General features: G+C 42.4%; 1 protein-coding gene across 3 annotated transcripts in view; it reads left to right on the top strand.

Annotated features, from left to right (window-relative positions):
* The window catches only part of CD58 (CD58 molecule), a 23,924-nt gene extending 8,811 nt beyond the window's left edge, over positions 1–15,113 (top strand). Inside the window, exons 2-9 of one of the 3 annotated variants that reach the window (XM_071433286.1) lie at positions 1,072–1,362; positions 2,008–2,262; positions 4,184–4,279; positions 6,510–6,566; positions 6,747–6,803; positions 9,617–9,682; positions 10,572–10,693; positions 12,836–15,113. In XM_071433286.1, coding sequence (XP_071289387.1) covers positions 1,072–1,362; positions 2,008–2,262; positions 4,184–4,279; positions 6,510–6,566; positions 6,747–6,803; positions 9,617–9,682; positions 10,572–10,648 — 899 coding nt within the window. In that variant the 3' untranslated portion in view covers positions 10,649–10,693; positions 12,836–15,113. The remainder of the gene's footprint in view (positions 1–1,071; positions 1,363–2,007; positions 2,263–4,183; positions 4,280–6,509; positions 6,567–6,746; positions 6,804–9,616; positions 9,683–10,571; positions 10,694–12,835) is intronic. The other 2 variants (XM_071433285.1, XM_071433287.1) reach the window with 2 other exon arrangements.
* The last annotated feature ends 10,389 nt before the right edge of the window (positions 15,114–25,502 follow it).

The raw sequence follows: 25,502 nt of genomic DNA on the forward strand, positions 1-25,502 counted from the left end.
TTAACCATGCCCTTCCTTCAACATAGAAGTAAAAAAGTTACCAGCTACTGTGGACCAAAATCGATTCCTAAATGCAAATGTAACTAGAACTCAATACCAGAGTGTTTTTGTCTATGTTCCTGTCTGCCATGACAGTGATCTTGCAATTGTTCTAGAGCCATTTGGAGCTATTTAGAAGTGGGAGGTTGTTGAAGACAGAAGCAGAGACACGGAGATGCTGTTGGTTTAAAGGTTGTGGTCCTTTCCCCACAGCAGGATTTTGTCTGTTACATCAGTGTGAGAGGTTTTTTTTCCTCACAAATGTAGCTGTTTTCAATGAAAATTAAGGAAAAATCTCTTATCTCTCTTCTGTTGTGGTTTATTTATTTATATTGAATGCCTGGGCATTTTAGCAGAATGTAATTGATTCGAAGCTGAGAGCAGTGGAGGTTCCTGAGCAGCTTCATTCTTGCTGACAGCTCTGCAAGATCTCAGAGGATGGGATGCTGTTTCACACATACTGGCTGTGAAATAAACTTGCTTAAGTGACATTTCAAGGGAAATCCCTAATTCTCCCATGACTTCAGAGCAGATGCTTTGAACTCAGTAACAGTTTTGCATCAGAAGTGTGCTTTTTACTAACTTGAATATTTTCATACTGGAAAAATTACAGTTTATTTGATCAGCAGGAACTTCAGTGTGGGTGTTCTGCAACAAGGTCCTAAAACAGATTTTGGTGGTGACAATTCTTCATTTAATATTTTTCACCAGATCATGGGCAGGAAGCCTAATTCAAGTGAACAGAGGGAAAGTACTGAAGATAGAAGGGCTTAGGATAGGGAAGATCATTGGGGCAATTGTTCTGCCTGGGACCAGAATGTGGAAACTGGATTCCTTTGCCATGCTTGTGATACAATTGTGCTGTCGGCCTGAGTTTGGGTAATTCTTACCTGAGGTGTACCTTAGTTTGCAACTTTGTGATGTGCTTCTAACCTAAATTTGAATGTATCTGATATTGAATAGGGCATTAGTTAAGCAGTGTTTTATAAAACAATTGTTGAAGTAACTTTTTCTCTTTTTTGCCCCCTATAGCACATGGCTACCAAAAAGAAATAGTTGGCATCATGGGAGAAAATGTTACTTTTCCAGTACAAATAGACCAAAAAATAGTGGAAATTACCTGGAAGAAAAACAAGAATAAAGTGGCTGAATGGGAATATCCAAACAAGCCAACATATTTTGGTCATCTTGGCAACAGGAGTGTACTTATGGAGAATGGATCCTTGACTATAGTTAACTTGGAGAAGGATGATGCTGGCATATATGAGTTAGTGTACTGGGATTCTGTGAACGAACACCAGTTAAACTTCAAACTTGTGTTAGGTAAGTACCAGAAGAACTGCATAAAGAATGTGAAGCACTATTCACTTCAAAATGTCTAGAAAGGGCGTTGTTTATTTGTCAAGGAAGCAAACAGAAACAGAGGGAGCTGTTCTTTGTCTCTATTTTTAAATTGCTTAGCCACTTTGAACAAATGGCTAAGATGGCACACTGCACTTTCAGGTAGACAATGAAACTTTTTGAGCAAGCTGGCCAGGTAATCCCAGGCATTATGTACCTATTAAAGATATTCCTGCAGGCATATTACACATTCCTGAACATCTGTGGCATCATCCTGTGCAGATCTACTCAGCCTCACTAGGAGTCTTGGGGAAATATATGTGACCAGTGTGTCTATTAGTCCTGTGGATGGTGAACCACGAGGACTCTTGGACTAGGAATGGGAGAACCACAAACAGGAGGTTTACAGGTCACTTTCAGAAACACATTTCTCTCTCAGGCATGTCTGCACATACCCCCACACTTTTATCTATGCACTCTCCTGCTGCTTTTGTTGCTCCATCCCTTGTCCTGTGCTGAAATTCTATATAGTTTATAAATTAATAACTAAAGTAATTAGAATGTTTTAGAAACTAGTAAAAGGAATTTAGAAACTAAAGTAATATAGAATGCTTTCTCTCCTTCTAGATTCTCTTCCAAAACCTGAAATAAATTGCAGCACCAGTGATGATGAACTTGTATTAAACTGTACAGCAAATTTTCAGGGATCTCTGACTTACACTTGGAAGCTCAGTAACAATCCACACAGATACCAGAACCAGGAGCTTTCCATCCCTTTGAAGAATGTTGATATTACCACCAACGCTACGTGTATCATTAAATATTCACAAACAGAAAGGAGCTCTGAAATCTCTTTGATTCAATGCCTTCCAGAAGAAAAAGGTAATAAATGGTCTGAGGGGTTTGTTTGGGAAGCAGCATGGCCTTTGTAATGCTTCTCCTGACTTCCCAGGAAGTTGAATTCAAAGAGTAAAAAGCACCAGAAGTGATTTGTTGGCTAAAAGTGTGTATAAAGTTTGTGAAAAGTATGAGGATGACAGTTTGATCCCCTTGGAAAGATACTTTTTACAGGGATCTCCACAGAATAAAACCTTTAGCCATTACTTCCTTGATTGAGTAATAATAAAGATTAGGAGGTCTTAGAAGATCTCTTCTGAACCTTCTGGCCTTATGTGATTAATGCTAGGAGCTTGTCCTCTTTGTATGCTCTCCATGAATTGGAGTGAAACTATTCAGCCATTTCAAGCGAGTCATCTAGCAGCCATAAGATAAAATAATGAATAAAATAAGATTAAATAATTTCTCATCTAGCATGTGCATGAGTCAATGAGCATAGTTCCTTCCTCCTTCATGGAGAGGTATAAGATAGAAAAGAGAATTTCCCTCCTGTTGCTTATTGCTTTGGGGACAGCCTTCAGCTTGAGGCTTGAATTTTTAGGGTTTCTTTAAACACAGAGTGAGAATATGTTTGGAACCATCTGGTTTGTAGGGTGTGTAAGGCAGTCCCTAATGACAAAAGTTCTCATTTCTGTGCAAAAGTAGTTGTCATGGTTTACTAGTACAGTATTCTTCCTTTACTGGAGAAACTTGTTAGATGTGAGACATATGGTAGGTTGACCTGGCTGGCTGCCAGGTGCCCTTCAGGCTAATCTGTCACTCCCCCTCCTCTGTGGGGCAGGAAGGAGAAAATATGATAAAAGCCTCATAGGTTGAGGCAAGGACAGAGAGAGGTCATTTGGCCATTACTGTCACAGGCAAAACAGACTCGACTTTGGAAAAAGAGTTTAATTTATTGCCAGTCAAAATGAGAACAGGATAATGAGAAACAAGAGCAAATCTAAAACACTTCCCTGAAACCCCTCCTTTCTTCCCAGCCTCAACTTTGCTCCCAATATTGTTACCTGAGCAGGTCTCCCTGAGCAACACAGGGGGATGAGGAATGGGGCTTGAGTCAGCTCATTATACATTTTCCTTCCTCCTCATGGGCCTCCTCACACTCCTCCTAACCAGTGTGGGCTCCCTCCCACAAGAGACAGTCTCCATGAACTTCTCCATGAACATGAGTCCTTCCCTCAGTTCTTCATGAACTGCTCCAGTGTGGGCTTCCCAAGGGGTCACAGGTCCTGCCAGGAGGCTGCTGCAGTGTGGGCTTCCCATGGGGTCACAGCCTCCTTTGGGCATCACCTCTTCTGATGTGGGGACCTCCATGGGCTGCAGGGGAATCCCTGCTCCAGCACCTGCATCTCCTTCTGCACTGACCTTGGTTGTCTGTCTGTTGGGCAGATTCCCTCACATATTGTCACTCCCCTCTCCCCCTTGCTGTTGTTGCCCAACAGTTTTTCCCTTTTCTTCGAAGTGTTATCCCAGAGACACTGCCACAGTTGCTGATGGGCTCTGCCTTGGCCAGCAGCACATCCAGCTTGGCATTATCTCTACCTGACATGGGGGCAGCTTCTGGCATCTTCTCACAGAAACCATCAAAACCTTGCAGACAAAATCCGATACAAGATATTTGCTGAAATTTCATTTGTTTGAAACCTGGCTCAGCCTTTCATAGGCCAAGAACTGGAATAGCCATTGCCTTTCAAGTGGTGATGTGCCTTCACTGAAATGAGGTACTTAACATGTAACTGTCCTGGAGATGGCTCAGGGTTTTGCTAAAACTGACTCTGGTGCAGTAATTTATTGAGGTTACTTTTTAAAAAATAGCTATAAAACATATTTGGGGTTGTAGCTGTACTGTACTAGTGTATCATACAGTTGCTTTCTAACTAACCATTATAGTTTTTGGTTTTTTTTAAAGGAGACAGTTATCACAAACGACATAGACGTATTCTTATTTCCTTCCTTATTGTACCTGTTATCCTACTGGTAATCCTAGAATTCCTGCGCAGGAAAGGTATGCATAACATTTCCTAATTGAGCTTTATGTGCTTCCAGATTATACTCATCTAAGGTTCTGTAGAACGTGTGAAAATTTCTGACCAGCAAGTGTTTTGTAAAATCAGTAGAAGAAACAAGTCCAATTTAGGCAAAAATGAATAGATTTGAAGGAAATAATGTACTGGACTTTCTTGCATTCTGACACTGGGCTCTGAGTCCTAGGAAACACTGCAGCTGGTATTTGCATAGTTCTCCTTCAGACTGGGTGTTTGATTTACAGTGTGTTTCTACTTACCAAGTATTTGTAGCCTCTCCTGTTCTTAACTGAGTCTGTTTTCACAGCCTAATTTTTAAGAGCATTATAAAGCTGCCCTCAAGATCCCATTTACTGTTGGAATCGGCTTGTACCAGATCTGAATATCCTATGTTGAGTCCAATCTGACAACTCAGTGTGGTCAATTGATAAATGGGACCTTCTGTGCCTCCTGACAGCTTGTGTTGCCATCATCTTGGAGTTCTGTATTTGTTTTTTGATCCATCCCTACACTGAATTCAAGTATCTTTTTTGTAAATCTGACAGTTTAATCAGAAATAGTAATTATAGGCTATCACTCTGTAGCCTTTTCTGCCACATTTTTGGATTTCTGTGTTAAATTGTCTTCTGACTTGAAAAAGAGGGGCACACCGTATTTTCTCCTTGTGTTGGAGAGAGTCCCAAACAGGAATATATTTCTTCATCCTATGCCTGCTCTGCATGGAAGATTCATGTTGACTTCCAGATGGGGCCACCACTTGGAGGTGGCTGCAGGGTGAAGAGTACTGGAGGCATCTCCCATCTGGGAAGGACTAATTGATGATATTCTGATCAGGACATAAATAGATATATATTGCATGTGGACCTTTTGCTTTCCTGTTCATTGTCCATTTAGTTTCTTTTGGCATGGAATCATAAAATAAACTAGGTGGGAAGATATCTCTGGAAGTTTCAACCAACTTGCTGCTCAAAGGATGACCAACTTCAAAGCTAGATCAGGTTGCTTAAGGCCTTGTCCAGTCAAACTTTGAATAGTTCCAAGGGTGGGAATTTCCCAGTCTCTTTCAGCAAGTGTTGAACTGTTGAATCACTCTTGTAGGGAAGGAAATTGTCTTTATTTCTGTAAGGGATTGCCCTTTGGCAACTGGTAGCCATTGCCTCCTGGTTTTTTCTGAGAGGGGTTTCTTTTGTTTTCTGTAGTTAGTTGTAGACTGCAGTGAGCCACCATCGTCTTATCCTCCTTCTTGAGGCTGAACAAAGCCAGTTCTCTCAGCACCTCCTTGCACAGCTCCTGCCCCTAGACATCTTGGTGGACATTTGCTGGACTAACTTCAGAAACACGGTGTTTTTACATTAATTGGGAGATGTAAAACTAGAGAGAGTACTCCACATGTGGTGTCCCCAATATCGAATAGAGAGGAGGAATTATTTGTGTTGATGGGCTGACTGCTCTTCTGCTAACACAGCCCAGTACTTGGAAGCCTTCTACTGCAAGGGCACATTTTTCTGTGTAATGTTGAGCTTGTTCATGCTTTCAGGTCCTTTCCTGCAGAGCTGTTTCCTAGCCAGGCAAAGCCCAGCCCCTGGTGGTCCATGGGCTGACTTAAGAGATTCAGGACTTTGTTTGCCTTTGAATAGCACACCTTTTCTGCCAGCATGTTTCTCCAGATTGTTGAAGTCAGTTTGAGTGGCAAGCCTGCTTTCCAGCATGTCCCCTACTCTCCCCAGTTTGATGTCATCTGGAGGCTTTCTGAAAGTGCCTTCTGTGTCCTTGTTCATGTTGGTGGTGTTAAACAAACTGCTCTTGGTGTTAACACACAAAGAATGTCACTTAAAACTGACCATCAGTTAGAATCAAAACAATTCCGTTGATTCCCTTGAAACAATAGGGGTTTGAACATGCAAGAAAATAAACCTGTTATACCATGGTAGGAGAAACATTGCACAGGTATAATCAAACAGCAGAAGTTTGCTGTTTTAAGTACAAGATATATAATCAGAAATTGTTAAGCTCCACCTTAGATTTGATTAGATGTGTTCTGACTTGCTGTGATAGGAGACCCAGTTGCAGTATTCAGTTGCATGTTTTTAGTGAAGTGTATTATTTTTTGGTTCGGGGGTTGGAGAGGGGGATGGAATGGATGGAGGCTGTCAACAAGCTTGCAAAGGAACAAAACTTTGTAATTTCTCCAAATATTCTATTTGTGTGCAGGTATAATTAAACTTGGAAGAAAGACTGCTCAGAATAAGACTCCAGTGAATGGCTCAGGTAAGAAAGTGTCACAAATGTGTGGAAATCAGACTGGTGCTTGGTCTGGGCTTGTCAGTTTTTATTGTGTCAGTGTAGTCTTTCATTGGAGAGGTAAAGGAGTAAGTTTTCTTTGAGTGTAGTTATTTTGTTTCCAGATCATTAATACATACTTTCTAAAACAAATAAATTTCTTTATAGGAGAGCACGAGCAACTTTACCCTGGGAACAGCCAACAACAATCTAACTCAGAGAGAGGTCAGAAACCTGTATTGGGGTATTAATGTTTCTAAACACCTGCTCTTGGTTGGAGCAGGGAGTCTGATTTGCTATTTCCTTTTTTGCAGGGTCTGAGCTTTTGAATTGGTTTTCAAAGTGGGCACATGCAGAGTCAAAATCTCACTTGAGGTCCAATACTGGATGATTATAGGAACCTGCATCTAGTGAATGTGTTAGTGGGGCTGGCAAAGTTACTGACAGTGAATGGCCTGAGATTTTCCTGGTCAGCAGCTGTCTTTGGAGGTGAATTACCTTTCTAACAATGGAGAATTGGGGCTGGCCTCAGACTGAGGGCTGGAAAAGTGCACACTGTAGGGCAATCTGTCATTCCCCTCTTCCTGTCCAGATCTCTGCCTGGGCTTCTGCCGTAAATTCTAATCTGCATTGAGTTGGGGTTTTTTTGGTGGGTTTTTTGTTTTGTTTTTTTTGTTTGTTTTTGTTTGTTTGTTTGTTTTTTTGTTTGTTTGGGTTTTTTTGTTGTTGTTTTTTTGGAGGATTTTTGTTTGGTTGGTTGTGAATTTTTGTTTTGTTTTTTTTTTTTTTTCTTAGTGGTTTGTTGAATTGTTTTGGGTTTTTTTTACTTCCTTAATTTGCAGCAAGATTGTGCTGTTTTCTGGCTTCTTGTGTGTTGGGCTGTGGAAATCACTTTATACAGTGAGCAGCTAGGGAGGGGGACAACTCCTTTAGTCTGTGCCCCTTTCTTAGGAGTGAATTTGGCTATCATATTCTAGCTTGTTGCCAGGACTGTGGTCTGTTATAGGAACCAAACAAAATTAATCCCCATGACAGTCAAGCAGATGGGGGAAACCAGGGGAAGATTCTTAAGAAATGTTCTGTTCCCAGCCCAAACAGTGTTTCAGTGGGGAATGGCCAGAGCTCCTGCCATCAGGTGCAGGCTCAGTGCCCTCTTGGACTGTTCTGGTGTTGAGCTCTCAGTGCCTTCATGTGGGTGCTCAGTCTGGTACCTTACATTTGTTAAAGCTGTGGTTCTAGCCCATGGTTCAGAGCCCGCTGAGGTTGATTCTATGGATGAATCTGAAAGTGAGAAAATGAGGAGGATGGGTAGGAAAAAAACCCCAATAAACCCCCCAAAAAACCTCATTTTGGTACTGCACTTAAATTTGCTTTATAATGTTTCTATTAAAGATTCTTTAAGGTCTGGAAAGAGCAAGGGTTTAAAGTTACAGTGTTAGTGCAACACAGATGAAGTAAAAAAAGTAGATGCTGATTCTCAGCTATCTCTGGCTCTTTTTGGCAGATCTGTGCAGCTTTACCAATAGATCTACATGGGCAAGACTTTTGTGAAGTTGTAGGCACAAATATAAACAATGTTGGTCATAGTCTGGGACCTTAAGTGGTTGCTGGAGGGAAGCTAAAGTTGAAATTAATTGTGAGTCCTTAAAGTGGCATAACATAGTGGTTCTCAGGAATATCTTTAGAAAGTGTTATAATGAAGTTGTCACTTTAGGGCTGAGTTGCATATTGTGCCAGAGTTTTCCATTCCCCTGTTGGCCTAGAAGAACCTGTTGCCTTAGGAACAGTAAATGTTGATGGGTAGATCAGTAGAGGAGAAATAAGAAAGACCTGGAGGCTGGGTTTGATAAACAGCACAGAGCAAACACCTTCTTGGGGCTTCACCTTCCCTCTTGATATGATGACAATGATGCTGCTTTTGCCATCTGTGGGGAGAAGAACTAAGCATGGAGGAAAGATAAGAGCTTCAGCACGTCAGTCTAGAGATGGGATGCTTAGCAGCTTGCAAAATTCATATTTGGGAGATACTTCATCCAGAAATGTTGTTCTCTAAGGAACAACGCCTGCTGTATCTTCCTCTTGCTTTGTGCTTTAGGAAAGTCTTTTGACTGCCTTCATCAGGCAGTTAAGCAAAGCTCCAGTTTTGTTTTCTTAGTCCAGTCAGTGTGAATTTCAAGGAAGTTCTGGGACCTGTATTTTTTCTAGAAGTTCTTTTAATGCCAAAGGGCTAGTGAAATCGAACATTATTGTTCAACTTGAGAAAAAATGTCAGTTTTTTCCCCAGTCTTTTGCACTAGTGATTCATTCACTCATTAACTCTTCCACCATTTCCACAAGTGGCCGATAATAAGGGGTTGGAGAAAGCAGAAGTATTTCCTATAAAGGAAAAATAATCACCAATGATGACAATAAGGAAAAAGAAACTCAAAAAAATTCAGAAGCCCCTGAGGTTTGCTGTTTATTCTTCCTGCATGTATTGTAGTGGGTATGGAACAGCTTTCTTTCATCTGAAGAAACAGGGATTGTGTAGTTGATGGTGAAGGTGTGGTGCACTGCAGGATTGTGTCATCACCTGTGTGACTGTTTCCATATACATAGACCTGGGTATAGGAAAAGGAGAATTGTTTTACACCTGATTTAAAGTAGAAAGGAGGGAAACACACAGTTCAGGCAAGAGAGAAATCAGGTCCATAGATAAAGGTTGTCCGTTTGGACACAAGTTACAGAAAATAAAATCCTTTATTTTGTTGCAGAATAAAATGGGAACATCAGGCAGGGGAGTCAGTGCACCTCTATGCAGTGCAGCCAGCAGCACCTGGGGAACAGGCAGTCACTGCTCTAGGGGTGGGAAATAGCAGGCAAGGCTATGATGTCCTCTGAACAAAGCAATTTCAAGCAGGGCTTTTGCTGATAGCACAGCAGCACTGAATGTGCAGAGGGAAGGTGTGGCCTGTGCTGGGGAGGGGCAGAAGCCATGGACTGTGCTCCTCAGGAACTGCCGTTCCCTGATCTCTTTTTGTTCTCTGATCTCTTTTCAGACAGAGCATTGAATGAGAATGACATGAAAGACAAGCAGATAGTTAAGAATGGTGTAAATCAGGAAGGTAAGTGCCTGTTCTATGGAGCAGTGAGTGCTACTGACCCAGCAGGCAAACTGGCCATGATCCCTTCATAGAATCATAGAATCTGGTGAGTTGGAAGGGACACATCAGGATTGACTCCAGCTCCTGCCCTGCCAATGACACCCCAAAAATCACACTATATCCCTGAGAGTGTGTTCAAGTGCTTCTTGGACTCTGTCAGGCTGGGTGCTGTGACCACTTCCCTGGGGAGCCTGTTCCAGTGCCCAACCACCCTCTGGGTGAAAAACCCTTTCTTGATATCTGGCCTAAACCTCCCCTGACTCAGCTGTTTCCTTGAGTCCTGTCACTGGTCATGAGAGTGAGGAGATCGTACCTGTCTCTCCTCTCCCCCACATGAGGAAGTTGTAGACTGTGGTGAGGTCTCTCTTCAGTCTCCTCCAGGCTGAACAGACCAAGAGACCTCAACCACTCCTCATAAGGCTTCCCCTCCAGACCCTTCACCATCCTCATGGCCCTCCTTTGGATGCTCTCAGGAGCCTTTTTATATTGTGTATGCACACAGAAACCATGCAGATGGCCATGATATGAATGAAGGAGGTAGTGCCTGGACTGTGGAGCAGTCTTTGTTCAGTGTGAGTTTTGCCTCATACCACCTAATGGGTGGCACCACAGGCACTGAGTGCTTCCTGTGCTTGTGGAGGGATTGTGAAGACAGTGCAGATCAGGAATGGAGGAGAGAAGGGAGGTGTTGGATGGTGATCCCATGGGAGTGAGGCATGTTGGTCAGGGTTACTATTGTTGCCAAACAAATGGTCCAAATCTCAATCAGATTGTTCTTGATCCATCTGGGGCAGAGAGGCAGAGTGTTGTGAGGTCCAGGATTGTCTGAATATTGCCTTTGTCCTTGCAGAAGCGACCCAGGATGCAGAAGGTGAAAATGGGGTGCACCTGGACAGCTCTTCCAACGGTGCTAAAGAATGTATGTGAGGGTGGAGCTCTCTGTCTTGGGAGAGTGTGCTGACTGACACTGAGGTTGACACTGAATAATTTTCCTTTCTTGGAAAAAAAAAAGAAAAATGTCATTTTGTCTGTTATACAGTCCTTACTTGAGTGGTGTAACTGTGGGCCTCTTACACTAATTTCTGATATTTCTATTGTAGGTGAGTGGTCACCAATCCTTTTGTGATTGTCTACCATATCAGTAAAATACTTTGAACATGCACACCTACTTATGTGTATTTATAAGTTATATACAATTATTACCATTCTCAAGTATGACATACATTATAAAATATGCACAAAATAAAGGTTTAAAAATTATAATGATGAAATAAATAGTACTTATATTTTTAAAATTTTATTACTGGTGCAAAAATACTTTTTTCCTGCACCACAATGGATTGCCTTGTGCACACCCACTTTGGAGTCTGCTGGTGCAGGTAATCCATTTAAACATTCTCAAAATGCACAGCAGTGTGAAAGCAAGTGGCACCTTACTGCTGCAGGGTTTTTTGTTCTGCCAAGTTTGATACTTCTGTTGAATTACCAGCCAAGCAATTGCATCTATAAATTCTGATATTTGCTGAAGACAATGTTGAAAAGAGGGGTGCAAAAATCTCTGAATGTGAAAAAACATGAATGAATGGGAGGCTGGGAGAGAGTTAGGACTGAGTATAAAAAACCTGACTCTGTGATGCAGACAAAACTGCTGATGAATTTGTCATGAAACGAGGAAACGGACTTGGAATAGTCTGCATAGCTGCAGAGGGAGTTGTGGTGTGTTGTAATAGCTGAGTAAGATCCTGTTAGCTCACAATGAGCAATACTGAAAGCCAAATGAAGCAACTCAGTGTATTATTCCTGGTCCATGTGACGTGCTGCTTTGCTGGGCTAAACAGCTGTGCTCCTGAGTCACCCTTAAAGGTTTAGCATCTGGAACTGCTCTGCTCTTATGTCCTGCTGAGGCACCAGATGCAGCTGTGCTTGCTTTGGTTCTGTTTGCAAACCACCTGAGAACAGAGCATTTTGTGTGTTCTGGGGGTAGGGGGTGGGTATGAAACCTGGTGCTTACCCTTGAAGCTGTAAAGTGACAGAACCCTATTTCATATTCAGGCCCTCTCACTGCACAGACACAAGGAAATAGCGTGTGCACACACACACACACACCCACCCACCTGGCTTTTTGGTTGTGTTCTTTAGTATCATCAGTAAGGTAAAGCAGTAATGTTGCTTGGATTTTAAACACATGAATCATAAAAATACTTCAAGCCTGTCCAGGGACCTTGTGAGAACCAGACTAGGGGCAGCTTTCTTTTTGTCATCATCTACAGAGCTGTGTACCATAGTCACCATCCTCTGCTCTCCTACACCGTCTCCTGACATCTTATCTTGGTGTGATGCTGAGCTAGAGATTAGTGGAAGGGACGGGTAGTGCTATCAAAATGGGAGCAAAGACCAAAGGATGTGTCCTGGCACATCCAGGTGGCTTCCCCTTACAGAGTTGCTATGTTTGCAACAAGGTGGAAACAGTGATGTAAGTGGGCTTGTGGGTGCTTTGTTGGAAACCAGCCTGGTTAGAGGCTGATGCATGTTTCATGTGGTGAGTTAGGCTGGGCATGTAGTCTTGAACTTCCTGCACTGTAACTTCCCTTGGCCTTCAGTCTCCTTGTCAAATAAGAGCTGTATTTTCAATCCTCAAAAGAGAAACCTCCAAAAGCACCTGGCATTATTGTGTGGAAGAAATAGCAGCAGCAACACGTGCATGTGTGATGCACCACTTATATTGAGATAATGTATATAAAACATTTGAAGTAGTGTCTTAACTGCCTGATTATGTGATCCAAAGTCATGGAGTCAGAAGAACCTCACAGGTTAACAGCTGCTTAGCAGGTAGCTGGCAGTAAGTAATAAATGTTCTAAATGTGGTCCAGTTGCACAGGAATGTGCTTAATCCTAAACAGATAATTTGGGTAAAATGTTTAGAGGCAATCAGCTACCATTGGTGAAGTACCTCCTCTGACTGGATTGTTAACAAGTCATGGGACAGTGTCTTGGTGCATCTTCACAGCCCTCATTAGTATCTAAAGCCTGCAGTATTCTCGTGTACCCAGTTCAGTTTCTAGAAGAAAAGACATAGTAATTTACCTGGGTGCTTTTCTTATTCTTTTGTTTCAGATCTTAAAGCATAAGCAAATGATTGCTTTGTTGCCCAAACAAACATGGAAGACAAACAGGAGAATTCAGTGATGAAGGAGGTGCTACCTTTTCCCTTCCACAAGCAATGAAGTTGTCAGAGCTTCATCAAGAAGCCCTTTGAAGACAGGCTGAACTGTTTCCAGTGCCTATTTTTCTTTCCTCAGGAAAAACAACATCCTTTTTTAGTTTTACTATGTGAGGACAAATAGGCCAAATCATGGAAAAAATGTTTTGAATTATTTTTTACATGCTTTTAACAAACCATTTGGTTTATTAAAAAGTCCTAAAAGTTTAAAAAATATTTGTTTGTTATATGGTTTGTTTTATGAGGTTTTTCTACTAACACACTAAAGCCTCTTTGTAGTTAATATTTAGAGATTTACAAAGTTATATATATTTGCATGAATGTGAACAATCAAAAACTGATCAGCTTTCACTTTTTTATCAGTACCTTTTTACAGTCAGAAAAAAAAACTTCATCCTTCAACAGGCCCAGATGGTGGAAGTTTGCATATTCTAGTCTTGGTTCTAGACAAAGCTATGTCCTAGATTTGCCAGATGCCTGGCAAATGGATCATCTCCTGACAGTGGTTCATTCTGTGATAAAACTACATTTCAGCTTGTTGTTGCACTGTAGCAAAGCTGTTATTAACAGCAGGTTTGGGCTTTTCCTAAAGCTTTTTATATTTTTTAAACTTTTAGGACTTTTTAAGCCTTTGCTCTTCATATTTTTTGAAGAATGTCATCTGACTCCTACTCATTCCTAGGAAATATTAAGTTGCTTGAGACTAGAACAAAAACTTGAAAACTGAGGCCGTGTATATAATTAAATTTAAAAAGAATCAAAAAGAAAACCACCATGCATTAAGAACACCATGCTTTCAGAACATCAATTTATGGGGTGTTTTTCATTATGTTTACATGTTGGCTGTTTGTGAAACTTGAAAGCCAGTTTAGTTCATTTTGAACCTGGTATGTGTAAAGAATCATGAAGCTCTGACACTGGTAACCAAAGATCAGAAGACACTGGTAACCTGCAGCTTTCCGCTTGTTTTGATTTTTGCCCTTTCCACTCCCACAATTTCTTCTTCTATATGCACCCGTACTGCATGAGTGATCAGCTTGTATACTGTATACTGTATATTTGTATGTAAAAATGTTCAAAAGTCACTTTTGATAGGACCTTTTACATGTACTTCTCTCTGTAAATATTTGTAATTTATTAAAAAAAACATTCAAGATGTAAAAAACATTGTCATGTCTTTTTGTAATATATACATGCATTTTTTAATTTAACCTTAAAAGTTACTAACTGATCCCCAAAATAATAATAATAATAACCAAAGTGATGTATTTTATACGGGCTTTTTTATTTGTTTGTTTGGTTGCTGTGTTTTGTGGGGGTCAGTATTCCTGACCCAAGTGTCCTTCTCCATTCTACCTTCAATAAATTTATCAGGATAATGCTGTCTGCTTCTTAATAACTTTTTAACAAGTCTCTTCACAAAGATATCCTTTGTTGTGGTTATCATGGTAAAAGTAAACCTGTAGCTTGTTTGCCTGCTTGGGCAAAGTCTTATTTTTTGTTATTAATGTGAGAAATAATAGTAAAAAAATTATTGGTGAACCTGGCTGAAACTACTCCCAGCAACTATACCAGTTTGTGTCGTGGTCTCCATTCATCCCGTGCAATTTCATACTAAACAACACAGAAGGGTTCATATTGTGTGGTTTTGAAAATTCTTTGACTCCTGGTATAACTGACATTGTTTCCAAAGCAAGAAGCAACAGCCTTCAAAAATAGTAAGCAGCTGTGGTTAATTAACCTCAGTTGCTGGAAATCTTCAGAATAGTTTGTGGAATTTTGGATCAGAAGTAGAAAAATCCATTTACATGGGAGGCTGACATAAGATCAAGAACTACAAGCTCAACAGTCTCACTGCCAGCTTTCACCCTTTTACCTTGCATAGGTTCTTCTGGGCATGAGAAACTTCGGGTAGAACTGCAAACCACAGTTTTCAAAGCAACAGTGAAGCTTTTTTTTTTAATTGGTATTGTTGTTTCTTTGGGTTTTATGAGGGGTAGATTTTGGGGGTTTTTTTCCTATAAGGATGTGAAGTCAGACATTTGGGAGAATAAATTCACCTCACTTCCTGCTGGTTTTGGTGACAGTATTTGCAGTGCCATTCCCTGTGTCCTTCTCTTCAAATGTCCCCTCAATAACTAAAGAAGAATAAACTTTGTTTTTCTGTGAAAAGCTTGTGTCCAATCTTACTTTGCAGTGAATGGAAAAACAGGCAGTTTTCAATAGCAGAGAGTAGAAGCTCACTTGAAATGCAGTTATTTTTGGCCTGTAAGCAACTTGAACCCAGGAAATGCTGATTGTATTCCAGGAAGTGAGCCTGCCCTCTAACATCCCTGATGCTGGTGGTAAGACCTGTTTTTGTTAATAACCAAACTCACAGTGAGTAGAAGCTGCTGCTAAGTACTTGTGTTCACAAGACACAGCCTGATTGATTCCTTGGTCCTGACTCTCCTTGCTTTATACTAGCTTTAACCTATGAAAGCAGTGCCTACAGGAGATGTTGCTCCTAATTAATCCCAGAATAAATGAGATCAGAGCTCGATATCTGCTGCAGAGCTGAAAGTGTGAATTTTGGTCCCAAAACTCAACCCACAGTTGGGCAGGCCGCTTTGTGTTGTGCTGACATGCCCAGCTTTCAGTTGTTTGCAAACACACTGTGCTGGATCTCTCTGTGCTGTTGAAAACTTGCATCTTCCACACATTAGCATTGACTGCACAACTGTTGGGAACAATCTCTTACAGATTCCAGTGTGAAAGCAGCCCTGTGAGTTGAGACAGCCTTCATCAGTGCCCTAGAGATAGCTTCATATGGAGCTGCACGAGCAGAGGTGAGAGGATTGGCTTGCAGCAGCAGGACTGCAGCTGAAGCTCAGGGCAGCAGGAGCATCAGCAGGCAGCGTGGTTGCCTTGTGAGCTGACTTGTACCTGTGCCTTAAAACCAGGGACTGATTATGCCTGGCAGACTACAAGGAGATGACACACACCATGTGTGGCATCCTGCTGCTGGAACACAGCTTTGCAGTCCTCTTCAAGCAGTAGCAGCGTAATTTAGGGACATGCAAAGCAAAAGGGTGAGGTGAGCGTGTCTGCTTGACCATCTCTGGGTGCAGTTTGAACTGTGGGGCAGGTACAACATTTCTAGGGACCCTAATGAGCATGTAAATGCTCAAAATTCTGAGGAACTTTGCCTTAGCATGACTTCAAGGGAATTTCCCTCCTTAAAAGATGTTGAGTAGAGTTGATTGTGGGGCATCACGTTGGCCAGTGCAGCTTAACAAGTGGGAGAAACCAGTGTACCCTGTGCTCAAGGACACATTTAAATTTCTAAACTATGAAATTTTATATGAAAAATGCAGATGCTTCTTTATCCCTGTTGGATGTCTGAAGAGATGCTTGTGGGTCACAAAGCTTACCAATTTTTTCCATCAGCTGTGCCTCTCTACCTAGAAAAAAAAATTCCTAGCCTTATAAGTTGCAAGTTTCTTTCCAATTTAGAACGTGTTTTACTCTTCTATCATACCCAGTTATATTTGTTTACCATTGCTTTTCACTGGGGAGTATCAGTGCACTTCAAGTATGCAGTTTTGATCCTCTTTTGCTTCCCGGGGAAGAGAGGAGAGAAGAGAGTGGAGTTGGAGCAGGAAGATGGAATGGAAGTGAACAGAACAATCAGTGATTGGTGGGAGTAAGTGCAAAGGAGATCCAGAAAGATTCTGTGCAGAGTACTGCAAAACAGACAATTTTAGGGCTACAAAGATAAATTAATTCCAGAATAACATTTTTAATGCTGACCTTATACTGCAATAAGCTGTCTTGCAGTCCTGACTACAGATATTGGCATTTTCCATTGATATTGGTGTTTTCCTCTAGGTCTGGTTGAGAATTACATTTTCAGATGTTTCACTTCCAGTTGCAAATTCTCCATTTTAAGTAAGTATTAAGCTAAACTAAACTAATTTAACTAAACTAATCACCTTGATGTTGATGGTGGTGTCTCCCATTTAAGCCAGAGGATTGTCTCAGAGGGACAGCACTTGAAAAAGTGGCAAGAAGCTTTAAGTGCCAGAATGGCAGCCTGAAGCTCTGTGTGTCTGGGGGACACTGCTCTGCTGGGGCAGGACTTAGACACAGCAGTGCAGGAAATTATTCCCAGCTTCCCTCTGCTGTGTGAAGTGTGAAGATCCCAAGGAAGGCCATTGATTCAGAGGGAGAGAAAAAGGTTCCTTGAGATAGCTGTTCTGCATTAAAAGCTGTAGGAGGCAGGTTGCTGCCCACTTACTCAATGGGCATTTGGTGAGTGTGAGGGTGATTAGCAATGTGGGATGCTTAGCTGTACATGTTTTCAAGGGCCAATATAGTTGTTTTTTTTTCCTAGAGAAATTAGAAATTGGTGAAGACATTCAATATTTTAACTTATCTTTAGGACATCTGAAAGAGGGGCCTGTACCCTTGGGGAATTGATCTCACCAATATCATCAGGACTCAGGTTAATGCAAAGCCAGCAGGCAGGATGAGCCAAAGCTTGGATTTAATCCCCACAGTGATGGGGGGCTTGTTCCCTGTGAAAAGATGTTGTGACTCAGGAATGCTGCATATCACATCTCCCTTTACATCTACTCTGAAGTGTGCCAGGGTCCTGGGAAAAGCTGCACTGGCTTCCAGAGGTGTGGACCTGGTTGGTTCCTGTGGCCCACCTAGCAGGCAAAAAGGTCATGGGAAACAATACTTAATTTGGGATCACTGTTAGATGATCTCCAAGTAAATAACTGTATGGAATGCAGTCAGACTACAGTTCTCAGGCTCCATCATGGCTCTGAACCATGAGTTTTGCTGAACAGCACTGATTAAGGATGAAAGTCCTCTGGTCAACTCTAGAGTATATTAACCAGAACTCATAATATGCTTTTTCTAATCACTACAGTGTCACAGTGGTAACATGCATATGGTGATTTGGAACACTGTAATCACTAGTAATGTGCTCCACATTAATAATTATTTATCATCTGGTTGTTTTTCAGTTCTGTCTTTCTGAAACCAAATAAATTAGGACAGAAGTTCATTGCAGCGGCAAAGTCAAACACTGAAAGACTAAAGATTGCTAAATTCAGTATTTGCTGCAGTCTTCCCTTACTCCCCCAGTTCTGAAAATTGACTTTTATTTTCAGCAGATTCCTCTTGTTGGTAGAAAAATGATCTGCTTCAACATTTATTTTGATTTTTTGCATTAACTTTGTGTAACCCACAGGCTTTTGGAGATGTACTTTTAAGTAATGCACTTTCTCTCAAATGTTTTTGAGTTATAATGTTCACATCATAACATCTGACCATTTCCCAAACTGGAGTGGATGTGGGGAGAGTCCTTTTATCTTCTGAGATAGGACAGCTCAAATTTGTGCAGTTGACAGTTCAACACAGACATTTGGCCAGTGTTTACCTTAAATACATATTCAGCTGAATGTTTTGGTTTTTGTACAGCATGGGGGAGCTCAAACAGATGTACAGGTAACATCCAGTTCTTCAGAAAGGCATTTAGCAGCCTTCTTGTTGTTTTTGTTTGCCTGCCCACCTCCCACCTATATCTGCCCTGCTCATGTTGAGGATGTAAAATGTCAAACTGACAGTTCGAGTGCAGCAAAACAGCAAACATATGTGAGTAATGGGAAATCTCTACCTGAGGCTGCCCCACGTGCCAGCAGTGGGAAAACATGGTCCAAGAGAGAGTTTGATGTACTGTCTCAGCCCCTGGAAGACCCATGAAGATGGATGCAACCCTCTACCATTACCAATATCAGCCATTTTAAACTCCTGCCTTAGGAGTAGAGCTCTGTGTCTGTGTGTGTTCGTGTATGGAGAGGTGTGACATTATCTGTAAGAAATGTGGGCTTGGGGGAACATAATTCCAATCTTCTGATAGAACTCTACTTCCCCTCATAAGTTCAGGAATCACAAGATACACTGCCTATTTTCTTTTTTTTAATGTCTAAATTGTCTCCAGATCCTCAGGCTGAGGATGAATTCCATTTGAATACCTTGTTATACATGTGTGACAGTGGCATAAGAGTGCTACATTATATCTCTGGACATAATAACTTTCTAATTTAATCTTTTTTGTATTTTTCTATTTGTAAGCATGCAAGACACTACCTCTGTGATCAAAGCTGTTTCACCCACAATATCATTTCTTTGACCAGTATGTCATAAGGACAGTAAAAGAACAGTGGCTTTGGCAGCTGTTTCACCCACCAAGTGGCATTCTTGCTGTTTTGAGCATGTTTCTGTATGGCAAAGGTATGTAAAATGTCAGACTTTTCAAAAGGTCTAAGTGATGTGGAGTATCTTATGTTCTCAGCATCCAACACCAAACAGGTTAATAGTCTTGTTGAGATGACACTGTTGAGAAGCTGAACTTTTACAGGGAATTGCATTATCAAGATAACATCAGTTATACAAAAATAATAAAGTCATCAATTATGTTGTGATTGGCTTGAAAATCATAAAATATTAATGAGTAAAGATAAGAAACAGTGTGGGGCTGGAGATCTGATAGAAATAAATACCAGACTGGTTCACAAAATTAGGACAGCTTGTTTGCAGCAGGTGGGAACTTGGATGGCAGATTCTGGCAGTAGCACAGCAGAGCAGGACAAGCACCTCTTCCCTAGAAATGTTTTCCTGAACTTGACTGCAACTTTGTCCACTGTGGAAATATTTCCAAGTGCTTCTGATATGACTGGCCAGCAGGCACCGCTCTAAGATCAGCAATTGCTTGGCTGCTATGGCATTTGACAAAGAGCTCGTCACAATCCCTTCCAGTTTCCTTTTATGGGGGAATGGTGTCCTTATAGCTCAAGGCACCAGTCTGGAGTGTATTTACCTGCTCCCTGACATAGGGAAGGGGTTGCCACAAGATTTGCACTTGGTTGCTGCAGGCAGTTCTTGGACTTCTCCTGGGTTTCGGGATACATAGAGATAGCCATGAAGCATTGCTGGCAGGTAATGGACAGGAGGGAGGTATTTTTAACAGATGATTATTTAATGCTCTGTGCTTGGAGGTTTCTGGAGGAGCTACCTGCAAAGAACTAGAAAAACAGATTTCCTGGGGAAAGGCTTCTGCTTCCTGAATTGGATTTTAGCCTCTGAAGTACGCAGTGACTTGCAACAAAATGCCCTTGTGCAAACAAACGTAGTCTGTGTACTTCTCAGCCACATCTAGACAGGACCTGTTCAACTGCACTTCTTTCAATACAGCTGCAACACCCCCTGCCCCCCTGCCCTTCCCTCCATCATCTGGTCACACAGGTTTTGATCCCAGGCTATTAAAGCAGTGCAAAGGCTGAATTTTGCAGTCTAGCTCTAATTAAACCTCTCATCTGCAGGGGTAGTTTAAACAGGTACAGCTCAAATGGACTGAATTTTTCCTTTACTGCCTTCTGGGCTTAGACCAGAGCAGGGATGCTGCTGCCTCCTTGGAACAGGTAGGGGAGGGAGCTGTAGGGAGAGGGCAGAGAAGAGACAGCTTTGTCACCATCTGAGTGACCTTTCTGCTTTTTTGGACTGAAGTGGGACCATTTCCTCTGTGTGCTGACATTCGCTCCAGCCCTGTCCTTCTGTCGCTTTCTTCATCTCCGCTTCACTTCGTAATTGCCTTTTGTTTTACTGGTTTACTCCACCCATCCCCATGCTCTTTCCCTTCAACTTCTCCTCTCCAGGGATTCCTCTGCATGAATCTGGCCAACACAGCAGGCAGAGAAAGGACAGCCATTGATCTGCTTTTATTACCCAGTTCTCCTCCTTCCTATATGTTGGGTCTGTCTTTGAGATCCTTAAGGCCACTTAAGGTTTCTGTTTGAGAAGGAGAAAAAAGAGGTATGAGGATCTCTTTCTTTTTTTTCCTCTTCTTCTTGCTCTGCAGATCTCCTGGGGTACTCAGAGTTTGACCTCTGTGGATTCTCACACCCTGTCTGGAGCTGCAGGAAAATCAACTCTTGAATAGCACATAATTTCTTACTGATATTTTGTGCGTCATTTTGTTACTGTGTTTATGCAGTTGTTGCTTGCAAACAGCACGTTGTGAGTTTGGCTCCATCTCCTCTCCCCTCTCCTCTTATCCACCCTGTTCTTGCCCTCTTGTCTTTGTTTGGTCCCAGTTTTGTCATGATCTAGACAGACTGGAGACTTCTAGGCTCCGGAAGACCTGCATTGCTAATGTAAGAAAACAAGTGGAAAAACGCTTAATCTTTTTCCATTGGACTGAAATCCTACAGGCTCCTTAATCTATTACAAAGTCATATAAAGGGCATAGGCAGCATTTTTTTTCTTTGGCGGTCTTCTTTAAGGGGGGCCAGGGGTGGAGCAGAGACAATTCAGTTGATAAATCAAGAAACCAAGAGCTAGGATTCCTGATTTCTGCTCTTGGAAATCTTTTGCCACTTGTTGGCTGTCTCACTCAGAGATTGTAATTTTTTTTTGTCAAAGTTTACCTAGCTGTTAAAGAATAGCTGTTGCACTTGCCTGCAGGAGGTGATTATGGAAAAGGTAACATTTCCCTTAACGGCTGAGCTGCGGTCGATTTAATTTGCAGTTTGTTATGAAATGGTAGGTATTGTTTTACCTCTCTTCATCCCCAGGCTGGGAGAACAGGCACAGAGAGTTCCAGAGATAAATGGTGAGCTAAATAATTACAGGCCTGGCTCCCAGGGATGGTTTGAGGATTAATGGCTGTTTGTACAGCACTTCAAGATCCTTAGCTGAAATCTGCTTTGAACTCTGGGGCATTTCAGGCTGCAGGTGATGGGTACCCCCAGGCTCTGGCAGAGGCCAGTGTTCAGAGTATACCACATCTTTTGAAGCAGACATGCAGCTCCAGGGATGTGACTGGCCAGGCTCATGGGGAGGTTTATTGTAAATCTGAGAAATGCTCCTATGTAGAATGGGAAGGTGACAGGGAGGTCCTGTCCCTTCAGGCTCATTTCTTTTAAGCAGATGAGGCTGCTTGAAAGAGGGACTCGAGGATAAACACATCCAGTGAAGGTTTCTCTAGCCATCTTTCTGGTCTTTCTGTTGATTAGCAGTGTCCCAGCTGGTAAGAAGTCAGTGCTCAGCTGTCATGGATATAAGACGCAAAAAGCTTGAGCTGCCTTCTGATGCCAGCCAGAGCTTCCTTGGTCTTTTCTCCTCAGGACCCCATGGGTTCGCATTAAGCCAGACCACTGCATTTCAAGTGTTTGGGGCTAATATTCCATGAATAACCATAACTTCTCTAGGCTGGGACATTTTCTGTCATTATCACAAATGAGGAAACTTTTCTGTTAGATGTCTGCAAAGTGCTGAAGTGCTAGCTTGGCTTTTACAGCCCTAGAAGGAAGTGCTGAGAGCATTGCTTTCCAATCGCAGCAGAGGTTTTCAAAGGGGAGGCTGTACTGTGGGAAGCAGTAGAAGATTAAAATGGATCCAGCCAGCTTGCACTTGTTTGACTACAGAAGCAGCCATCAAGGGCCAGGCCCCTGGGGAGAGTTCTCCCTGTCCTGAGGGAGGAGCACATGCATTTGGGAAGGTCCTTGAGTGCAGCAGCCACCGAAGGCGCAGGAGGGAAGAATCTTTCCAATCTTTCCCTGCGTCTCAGGAGTCCCTCAGGGCGGTACAGGCAGTTCAGTGCTCCCAGCATGGTCCTAAGCAGCAGCTGGTGGTGCTGTGTGACAGGGCTCTCATGGCACTGAGGTACAGGGACTGTCGGGGGACTGATTGTGTCCCTGCAGTGACCGTGGGGAAATGGAACAGGACATGTCATGGCAGGGGAGTCTGCACTGAACAGATGCAGTGAGTCCATCCCAAATCCTTTGCTACTCATCTCATAATGAGGAAGAAGGGAGAACAGCTCATCTTTTGTAGTCAGGGACCTCATCAGTGTTATTATTGTCCATCTAGTTGTGGACAATATGCTAGGGAACAGATATGTCATCTGATCTTTGTCAACCCTTTTGTTTTTCTTTTCTTATAAAGTGTTGAATCCTGGTTACAAGCAATGCAAATAAAAGTGTCAATTTCCACCAGCCCTGCCTCTGGAGAGCAGCACACTGGAGAGGAATGAAGGGCCATGGGAATACAAGCATTATTTTATTATGGAGACAGAGTGGGGACAGAGGAGGAACACAAAGAAAACACTATGATAAGACCACACAGATGGTGCTTACACTGGGGAGAACAAACCCAAAGAGACTTCAGGAGACAAATAGATAGGAGAAGAGGAAGAAAGATGGAAACAGGAGACTGAGCAAGACAGGCAAGGAATGACAGAGCCACCTTCTTCCAGTTTATCCAGAGAGTGGCAGGAGCAGACCTGGGGCTCTTCATCTGTGAAAAAAACAGTTATCTGCACACCATTCTCCCATTTTCCTGAAATCTCTGCTTTTGCTCCTCCAGGCAACCATTAATCTAATATTAAGCCCCTTAACCTCTCTAATTGTTCCCTTTCAGTGTCAGCTGGCTTCCTATTAACCTTTCAATCTCTCAGTAATGCAGTTACTTCTGACTCCAGCCAGACCCAGCTCTAAAGCTTTACCTCCGGCAGTGAATTTTCCAAGCTTTCACTTTTTTTTTTCCTGTTTCTTTTCGGTAATGATTATTACTGCTGTTAAGAAGCCAGTTTGAACCAGCCTCTAAGTGCACGAGGCTGAACCAGTTGGAGTCTATAAATAGCCCTTCACTAACCTTGTACCTTATTTCATTAGGTTGATTGGCTTCCCTCTCTCCACTTCATTGCACCTCTATCTCTCTCTCCCCTCTCCATTATTGATGCTGCTTCTTTTGTTACTCTCTGAGACACCTGCTTGCTGATAGCAGGGTGGATCAGCCCTAGGTTTTTTGCTCCTCAACAAAATAGTGTTGTTGCTGGAGAAGCATCTCTAGAGTTCTGTGACAGAGGGAAGGCAGAGGGTGAGGCAGGTCTGAGACAGCAAGTCAGAAAGTGTCTGTGCTGTGCAATAGGAAAATTGTGTGGCTGAGCACCAGGGACAGAGTTTGCCACTCACAGGCTCCTGGGTTTCTCCCGTGACACACAACGTGATCGCACTTGAGCGCAGCCTCCCGTGTGAACCCCACTGCACTCTGTTAAAGCCAAGGCTTGTGCCCAAGGACAAATGGTGCTGCAGTTCAAATCAAGCAGATGTACAGATCCCAGAACTGTCTGCTGTTCCTGAGAGCAGTCCTTTGGCCATTTTGACATCATTAGTCAATTTACTACTGCTGCTTGACCCTGCAACCTGGCAGAGCATAGTTTGCTTCTTTGCTTCACGTCTCAGCTCAAAAGCATTTTCATGCTGTGCCTCCATAATTCACCTACTTCTTCTAGTGCTAATAAAGTTCCTGAGCTCTTCTCAGCTGTGGTGCTTCTCCTTAAAAACTGCTCTTTTCTGTTTTGGGTTTGTTTTTTGTTTTTTGTTTTTTTTTTTTGTAAAATACAATGAATATTTGCGCCAAAGACTGAATTAGGCAATTGCATAAGCTGACCTGAAATGTCTGGGGCCAGTGTAAATCACAGCTCAACTTCACAAGTCTGTGTCTGAGTGGCATTTGCAAACTGCTCGCATGCAGCCATGCAGTGGGGCTGAGCATCTGCCAATGCTTCACAAGTACTGGGGGTGCTGTTGCAGTAGCTTAACAGGTTTTGTTTGGTGGATTCAGCTACAGCCATGGTTTCTACAGGTGGGGAAGCACCATCCCAATGCAGAAGAGCTGGGATCGAGGATCCAGTCCATTTTGCTCCCTGAAGAAAGGCAAGTTCTTTCCCTGTGAAGCCTCCTTTTTCCCCAAAGAGAGAGACTAAGAGGAAACTTTTCCAATCTGTGCTTAGGCTGACGTTTGCAACCTTTTGCTTCAGCTCAGAAGAAGGATTTGTGTGTCTAAAAGCTCTTCTGTTTTTTCTAGCTGTATCATTTGTCTAACACCAGCTGTTACCTTTCCCTGAGAGTCCTGCCTCAAAGTCAACAGCAACTTACCAAAATAATAGGAGCCATTCTCTTCTGCTCTCTGTACAGCTCTGTGTGTTCCTACTTGCTCACTTACTGCTATTCCTTGTTGTTAGAAGGGCAGATTCTGGCAGCAACAAGCCTTTGTCTTATTTTCTGGCAAACAACCTCGATCTGTAACAAGGCAGGAAAGGCAAACAGTGAAGAAATGAGAGCTGATAAAACTGGGGTTAGAGGAGAAGGTTAACTTCTGGCAGCTTCATTTTTTAAGTTTGATGGGGGAAAGGTTTTGTAAAAGCACCACATGTATGGAAAACTAATGCTCTCCATCCCCTCCAGAGCAGCTGGCAGCTGGCATTCACACCTGTTTAATAATACAGGTTCTCCAGGGTGGCTGTGTGCTCACTTTCCATTGCCCACAACCTCCTTGTCTTCATGTTTATCCTTCTAAACTCCTGTGCCTTGTTTTTGCTCCTGTGTCTTTTAGGTATCCAGGTCTCAGCAGGAAAAAGGAGCCTCCCTGGGGGCTGCAGCAGAGCCCCAAGGTGGTCACTGGGGCAGGGCCTCCCTCCCTCCTGTCTTGCAGGCCTCCCAGTGA

The sequence above is a fragment of the Agelaius tricolor genome, unplaced genomic scaffold, assembly GCF_023055355.1.
Source record: "Agelaius tricolor isolate 1412-34295 unplaced genomic scaffold, bAgeTri1.0.p SCAF_9, whole genome shotgun sequence".
Taxonomy (NCBI): domain Eukaryota; kingdom Metazoa; phylum Chordata; class Aves; order Passeriformes; family Icteridae; genus Agelaius; species Agelaius tricolor.